Source organism: Eretmochelys imbricata, chromosome 1 (genome assembly GCF_965152235.1).
Source record: "Eretmochelys imbricata isolate rEreImb1 chromosome 1, rEreImb1.hap1, whole genome shotgun sequence".
NCBI lineage: Eukaryota > Metazoa > Chordata > Testudines > Cheloniidae > Eretmochelys > Eretmochelys imbricata.
Window position 1 is genome coordinate 269,893,278 of NC_135572.1, and position 8,101 is coordinate 269,901,378.

General features: G+C 51.1%; 1 protein-coding gene across 1 annotated transcript; it reads right to left on the reverse strand.

Annotated features, from left to right (window-relative positions):
• Window positions 1–94: 94 nt before the first annotated feature.
• On the reverse strand, window positions 95–8,101 carry RRP7A (ribosomal RNA processing 7 homolog A). Its single transcript, XM_077831097.1, has 7 exons — window positions 7,990–8,101; window positions 6,642–6,784; window positions 3,956–4,081; window positions 3,576–3,699; window positions 2,430–2,527; window positions 1,455–1,653; window positions 95–638 (listed from the first exon to the last, which is right to left on the reverse strand). The coding sequence occupies exons 1-7, from the start codon at window positions 8,051–8,053 to the stop codon at window positions 553–555; spliced, it is 840 nt and encodes a 279-aa protein (XP_077687223.1). The 5' UTR covers window positions 8,054–8,101; the 3' UTR covers window positions 95–552.

Consider the following 8,101-nt stretch of genomic DNA (forward strand, 5'->3'; position numbering starts at 1 on the left):
AATACACTAGCTTGGCCTCCCGCCCTGTCATCCACTCAAGCAGGCATGTGGAGAGCTGCGAGCTGAGGGTTGACAAAGGCAATAGGGCGGCACATAGGAAAAGGGCAGTTTATTTACAATTCATGTACAGTGGACTTCTGTTGCCTTTGATTCAGCAGCAGTCCCCCTGCAGTCATCCAGGAGTGGGGGTGGGTCTCGTCCCTTACTGGGGGATCTGGTATAACGGGTGTCCACAGGAGACAGTGCACTAAGAGAAAACATGAAGGCTGGTTACAGGAGGGGCGGCAGCCTGTGAACTGCACATGAGTCATGCTAATTGGAGTCTCTGTGCTGGGCTTGCTGCCACTAGAGGCATGTTCAGCAGATGAAGAGCTCCACCCGACCCACCACTTGTAACCACCAGGGATTTCCCATTTAGGGCCCAGGTTACAGCAGAGGGAACAAATCGGTGTCACTGCACTTCCTAGAGGCCCCTCAACGTGCTCCGTCTGTAAACTTCTCAACGCGCCCTTCCGCGGAAACATCCAAGGACGTGGCAGCGCCCAGAGTGGCTCAGTATGGCCGGAACTTGCGCTGGGCCCGCATCAGTGCAATCCTCTGCTTGTCCTCCTCAAACTTCTTCCTCAGCTGGGCTATGTCTGAAAGGATGAAGAGGGGGGTTGGGTATGGCCACATTACCAAGAGCAACAAATTTACCTTTCTCAAGAGCTTTGTACCCTGGCAGCTCTCAAAAGCTCTTTACTGACTGGGAAGCAAGTTTAGTCCCAGCACAAGCAGGCTCAGCCACTCAAGTTAAGTGGATGCAATTCCCGTTGCATCAGTGCTGAATTTGGTGCTGCATATACAGGGACTCACTTGTCTACCGCTGCGCTGCAGTTCCATCTGGGGTGGACCATGACACTGTTTACTTTTATACAGTTGCCTGTACACAGCCAGTGAAAATTATATTCATTGGCAATTCAAGGGGGAACTGAGAACACAGCCACCTAAACAGAAATTTGGAAAGGAGACAGAGGCTATAGCAAACATGTTCTTACAAAGACTAGCATGGAATCACATCAAGAAGAACAAGACAGCAAGGATCTCATGATCATGTCCCATTCAGACAGCAACCTAAGCACCCCACAACACTCTGCTTGGTATTACTTCTGCACTAACTAGGAAGGGGAAAATGTGACCATCTGAATCAACACCACTTCTCTGGGTTTTCCTCATAGGTCTCCCATCCAAATACCGACCAGAGAACCAACCCCGTTTAGCTTCCAAGATCTGACAGGATCGCAGCCTGAAGTGGTGCTGCTGGCTGTCCTGCAGCTGTGCCTGGAATTCGGGAGAGCAGTGGTGGCCACTCTCACCCGTCACAGTGTTGGTGACAAAACAACCCAGACTGGGGGGTGTTCAGACTGTGACGCTTGGGAACAAGGAGATAGTCACCCCCTGCCTACACTACTCACTTTCTCTCTTGGTCTCACGATGCTGCCAGGCATAGAAGTTGAGTAGCTCCTTGCGCGCTCTTTTTCGCTTCTCCCTCTCCAGCACCCGCAAGCTGGCAGCCTCTGTCCGGGGGAGTCCAGGCCTTCGGCCTTTCCGTGTTACCTTCACCCAACCCTCCTCATCTGGAACACCCTCCTCCTCCTCTGCTTTGGCTTCTTCCTACGTGAGGAGGATGAGGGAGAAAATGCAGCTTAGTCCAAACCTGTCATGAGCCAACTGGTCCCATTCCACAACAGCTTCCTGAGGCTGTCACCCAGCAAACACCTCCCTCACACCCCAAGGGCGTGGAGAATCCCAGCACCTGCTGCTCTGCCATGCAAGAAGGCCCAGGGTGGTGTTCTGGGGAGCTACAGAATTGTGATGCAAAGTGGCTGAGGATGTGAGCACTACAATCCCAGCCAGTGGGTCATCCAAGAGCTGGTCTGTTTGTGGTAACTATACCACAGCTTGTGGGGAGGGTAATGGAACCTGGTCAGACCTAGTGCCTGGGCGCTGCCTGCCAGCAACTGGGAGACAGCAACGCTGGGCCCGAACAGGAGGCCTTGCCCAGCCAGCTACCCCGATAAAGAGCACGGACAAACTGACGGGGGAGGGATAGCTCAGTGGTTTGAGCATTGGCCTACTAAACACAGGGTTGTGAGTTCAATCCTTGAGGGGGCCATTTAGGGATCTGGGGCAAAAATTGGGGATTGGCCCTGCTTTGAGCAGGGAGTTTGACTAGATGACCTCCTGAGATCCCCTCCAACCCTGATATTCTTTGATTCTATGACAGCATGTGACATACTGGAAGACTGAGGCATTCCTGCTGCTGCACAAAGAGCTGCTTTGTCGAACAGGAACAGGCCAGTCAGCAATGACAATCCCCAAGGAGTTGCAAGGCACAGAGAATCCTTTAAGAAAGCACATGCCTGGTTTATCTCATCAGCCCTTCCTACCTCTGCTATTTTCTGATCATAGGCTTGCATGAAGGTGTCCACTTCAGCCTTCAGCTCCGCCGGATCCACCACTGCAGCTGCATAACTGGCGATCCACTCTGAGACAAGGAGGGAAGAGGTCAGCGGCTGCCTCTGCAGTGAGCCTACCCCCAACAAGATACCTCAATGCAGCCCTGGACAGAACAACTCTAGGGACCAGAGAGGGGGTCAGTCTCCACGTCATTACTCCAGGGCCTGCCTGCTGAGATAGCCAGCAAGGGAGCCAATGAGTGACAAACATGGCCACAGTGGTTTGTGGGACCTAGGCACCTTTCTCACCGTGATCTGGGCTGATGCCTGCCAGCTCTTTTCACGCAGGCCAACAAACAGCTGTGAGAGGAGAATAGCGGAGAGCCACTCACATCTAGGGCCAGGGAGAATCCCATGTCAGAGCAGAGTGGCTTCATGCCCCACTACACAAGCCAGCCAGGGCCCTAAACATTCAAAGGTCAAATTTAACATCCTCTGCTGTGAGGACCTAACATCTCCTTACAGTGCATCACATCATTCTAAATAAAGTGAGGATGTCAGCATCAGCAGGAGGAGCCACCAAAGCACAGGAAATCCTGGCTCTGCCATAGACTGTGCTCCCAGCTGGATAGTTCATTCATGTCAGTAAAGCACACTGGGATCTTTCAATGCATGGTGCCATAGGAATGGGGACTAGTCTCATTCTCAGTTGTAAGCAAGTCAAGGCCAACTCTCCCAAACCAGAGAAGATACTGAAAGACTATGGATAAGGGCCGCACAACCATTTGAGTGACCAAGGCACCATACAAGGGTGACAACTGCAACTCCCTTGTAGACCTCCCCACCCCTTCCAGAGTAGCTGGTTATGGAGCCTGTGATCAGGAACTAAGTCCTCCCACTAGCATGAGACGCTCCATGTGGGATGAGTGAGGAATACAGGGAATGCAGAACAAAAGGAGAAGGGATGGGAAATGCTAGACAACTCCCAGCTCAACCTGCGGCACGTGAGAATCACTGTTGAGGGGTGATTGACACACAACCTGGATGGCACTTTTATGGCACGGGGTATAGCCAAGATGAGACACCCCTCCAATACACCCTCCCCCCGACAAGTCTGGAGAGCACCAGATGACTTACTGCAGATACCGGTTTTCACAGGGTGACTCTCTGAAGATATCATCAGAGGGCCCTGCAGTGATAGGGACTTGGCTGCCTGTATCCCAGCTGGATTCTTAAACACCACGTAAGCCACTCGGAATCCCTAGGGAAAAGGCAGCAGATTGGTACAGTCAGTGACAATCAGCACCCTCAGAGCGAGCAGTTCCACAGAACGAGCAGCTTTATTAGAGAAATAAGGCTCCAGCCAGCACTGGGGTTGCCAGGAGACAGTTAAAAAAAATTGAAGAATCCCTCAGGAGGCCTCTTTCACCACCAACACCTCAGGTTTCTTCCCATCCTAGCTCCTACAGCATGCCCCCTTTCCCTCTGCTCCTCTCAGAGTCTCCCTTGAGCTTTACCGGAACTGTCTTGAGATTGAAGAATTTGGACTTGGACGCCTCTGGTTTCTCTCGTGGCCCCGGTTTCTCACACACGTTCACAGATTGGACAGATGAGCAGCAAGAAAACAGCCTGGACAGACATGCCTTAATACAAGGGAGAGAGAGAAAAGTGACCAGGGCTCACCTGTGTGCCCTCCTGTGGGGAGATGGAGGCTACCCACTCCACTGTACCCGTTTCCCTCCTACTTGCAAAGATTCCACACTGCAGCCATCACCATCCTCCCAGCTGAGGATGGTTTATAACTCTCTCCCTGTACTCATCTGCAGCTGTCAATGCTGAGTGACAAGGAAGCCCTCTGATATTCCCCTCACAGGCAGAGTTTGATGCCTCACAATGTTTCCTGCAACTGGTAGATCAAGGAGCAAGCCCCCCTCGCCTGGGTCTCCCATCTGGTAGCGCACCTACCACTAGGGAGCCAGACCTAGCCTCTGCAGCACCCCCAGCCCACAAGGGAGTGCACACACTCATGTTTTGTACCTGTTTTCAAATAGTGGTGCAACTGCTCTGGGATAAATTATAGTGAGCACAGGACTCACATGTTTTCATCACTGTTAGAAAAGATTTGCTCACAGCAGATTTTCAGAACACAGTGCCAAGAACTCCTGAGCTGTGTCTGTATCAGCTTATCCTTCTGTGTAGCTGCATCGTGGCCAAAAAACATGCACAAACTTTTGAAGCACAGACACATTTTAGGAGTGAGATTGGAATGAAGATCAAACCCAGCTCCTGTGAAGCCCCGCTAATCCTTTGGTCAGTGAGATGGCCTATCAGTTGGACCTTTAAATGCACTGATATCCTACACCTCTGTGCTGATTGAACAAGCTTACACCAGTTTCCTTGTGGAACTGGTGTAACAGAGTCCCTAGTAGAATCAATAAGCTCCAGAAGCACTGCAGCTCCCTTGGGATAGTTGCATGGGCAAATCTGTGGCAACTTCCCATGGTTACTGGATTTGTCACAAAATGGGAGGAGCACCAGGCAAATTTATCTTTCTTACAGGCAAGAAAGACAGACATGGGCTTCAGTGATCCCCCTGTAACTAGTAACGAGGACAAAGGGTGATTTTACAAAAACTCGTTAGCTAGTCAAGGTGAACTTTTGGCTCCACACTATGGTTGTCTTTGACTAGCTAACCTGGGTTTAAAAGGTATTAAACTGCATCTATACTAGATCCCAAGTGGCATTTCAAATGGGGTTATAGCTAACAAACAAAACACATTTTTCCTTATTCTAGACAAAGCCTCAGAGGGAAGCACGACCTTTACTATGTCATCGTCACCCTCTCCCTGCACCACCGTTTGCACCGTGCAGCTCTCCCATACAAGTACTAACATACAGTAACTCCTCACTTCATGTTGTAGTTATGTTCCTGAAAAATGGTACTTTAAGTGAAACAATGTTAAGTGAATCTAATTTCCCCATAAGAATTAATGTAAAGGGGGGGGAGGGGTTAGGTTCCAGAGAAATAAATAAATATATATACACACACAGAGTACAAGTTTTAAACAAACAATTTAATACTGTACATAGCAATGATTATTGTGAAGCTTGGTTGAGGTAGTGGAGTCAGAGGGTGGGATATTTCCCAGGGAATGCCTTACTGCTAAATGATGAACTAGCATATGGCTGAGCCCTCAAGGGTTAACACATTGCTGTTAATGTAGCCTCACACTCTACAAGGCAGCACAAACGGAGGGAGGAAACACAATAGATGCATGGCAGTGGCTGCAAACATTCCCTGCGGAAACTGAACCCATGCCAATGAACCCACACTATCCCACTGGAGTGCACCACTCCCTCCACTTTCCAAAGTGCTATGGTGTGCGTGCACGTGTGAGAGAGAGACAGAGACACACACCGTGTGCGTGCATGCACGTGTGAGAGAGACGCATTGCCCCTTTAAATATGCTGACCCCACTCTGAGTACACTGCCTTTTTAAGTAGATCAGCAAGTTCCCTCCGTCTTGAGCCCTATCGTGTGTCCCCGTGCTCTGTGGGGATGGGATAAAGGAGGGGAGGGAGCGGGACACCCTGGCATTAGCACCCCTCTTCCCCTCCCCTCCCCTCCCCTCTTGCAAGCAAGCAGGAGGCTCCCAGGAGAAGCTCCAAGGCAGAAGCAGCACATGGCAATGGGGGGGAGGGACAGCTGAACTGCCTGGCAATTAATAGCCTGCTGGGCGGCTGCCGCACTGGGCATTTAGGGGAGTGGGGTGCTGATAGGGGGGCTGCCAGTCCACCCTGGTTCCAAGCCCCCACCAGCTAGCTGCAATGGGCTACTCTTTCTGCAAGCAGTGGACAAAGCAGACAGCTGCTAAACATTATAAGGGAGCATTGCGCAACTTTAAATGAGCATGTTCTCTAATTGATCAGCAACATAACAACAAAACAACCTCAACCAGGACGACATTAAGTGAGGAGTTCCGGTATTTGTTACAGCATCCCTCTCTGCTCTTCTGGTTATGCTTCAGCCCCCAGTAAAAAGACCACATTCACATATTCCTTTCATAACTCTTCCAGCCGAACAACTAGGGTTGCCAATCCTCCAGGATTGTCCTGGAGTCTCCAGGAATTAAAGATTATGTCATGTGATGAAATCCCCAGGAATTTGTCCAACCAAAGTTGGCAACCCTACCAACAACTTACCTTTGTGCAATACGGGGGGATATTTAGGACAAAGAGAGTACGGTGTGGAGGGTAGGTATTATCGGTGCCTTCTCTGACTTTGTGCTCTTTCACATACAGGTAGTGAGGTGACTGTTGCTTCTCAGAAAGCTTAACTGGAACGGCTAAAAGGGACAATTTTTAAAGAGATGTAGCAATTTACAGCAACTGACTTCAGCAGAGCATCAAGTTCCAGAAAGCATTTTAGGAGGCAACACCATCAGTTGCTGACTTCATTGCCTAACTAGGTTCTACCTGGCTCCCACAAATAAATCTTTGGATCTCCCTCAACACCCACCAGTCCTGACCAGTCAGGAAAGTGTGTCAAGGTGCAAAGTGCTTTACTCATAACCAGCAATCCTAGAAATCCATTTGCCATGGAAAAAACACAGAATTTGCATTTTTACAGACTCTTTAAATTTTACATTTTGTGAAAAAATAAAAACATATATTAACTACATTTTACTGGAAGTACCAGTATCACATATTCCATAGGTTCTCAAACTGCGGGGTGGTGGTGGTGGTGGGGTGTGTGGGGGGTGCCTGGAATGTATTCTGGAGGGGAGGAGAGCATGAAAAGCTGCTGGCAGCAGTGCCACCTTCAGAGTTGGGTGCTTGGCCAGCAGCTGCCACCCTCCAGCCACCCAGCTCCGAAGGCAGAGCGGAAAGCAGCAGCTGCTGGTCTGGCACCCCGCTCTGAAGGCAGCATGGCCGCCAGCAGCAAAGAAATAAAGTTGGTTTGGTATGGTATTGCCTTCAGAGCTGGGCGGCCAGAGAGCAAGTCTGTTAATTTTATTGTAATAATTGACAGCAGCTTGTTTAAAAATTGTAAATAAATCAGTAAAACATTGTGTTCAGTTGATACCTGTACATAACGTGGCTAGGGAAACTTAAGCTCAGCGTTTCATTTTAATCATGGGGGGGGGGGGGACAGACTTATGGTTTTTTAATCCAAGAATTTTTTTGTGGCGGGAGGACCGGGGGGGGTCACAGAAAACGGGGATCCCTGCTCATGACATTGGGGCTTCTGGCTGTGCTGTGGCACCAGGCCAGGGAGGGGGCCACGGGACCGGTGCCCTGCGGGGCAGGCAGGCAGGCGCGGGGACGGCAGCCTGCGGAGCAACCCGCGCCCAAGCCAGGCGGCGGCGGCGGCGCGGGCCGGAGGGTGTAAGAAGCGGGGCCCAGAGGGCTCCCGCGCGTCCGGCGGCGCGTGAGGGGAAAGCTGGGCCTGACCAGCCCCTGGGGCTACGCTGGGGTGGGGGGACCCCTGGGTTTCGGGCTAGACGTTCCCCCCTTTAAACCCCTCCCACAGACAGCCCCAGCCCGTTACCCGTGTAGCCTGCCGGGGCCCCGGCCGCTGCGGCAGTCACAGGCTTCCCCTTGCCGGCCGCCATCTTATTCTCCCGGTTGGTGACGTCAGCTCAGCGGCTAGGATACTGGGG

Excerpts from the sequence above, each read along its gene's own strand:
- RRP7A (XM_077831097.1), bottom strand. The coding sequence starts at position 8,053 with ATGGCGGCCGGCAAGGGGAAGCCTGTGACTGCCGCAGCGGCCGGGGCC. Across the intron at positions 2,528-3,575 it reads TGTGAAAACCGGTATCTGCA|AGTGGATCGCCAGTTATGCA; the intron begins GTAAGTCATCTG and ends TCCTTGTCTCAG. Across the intron at positions 639-1,454 it reads TCGTGAGACCAAGAGAGAAA|ACATAGCCCAGCTGAGGAAG; the intron begins GTGAGTAGTGTA and ends TCATCCTTTCAG.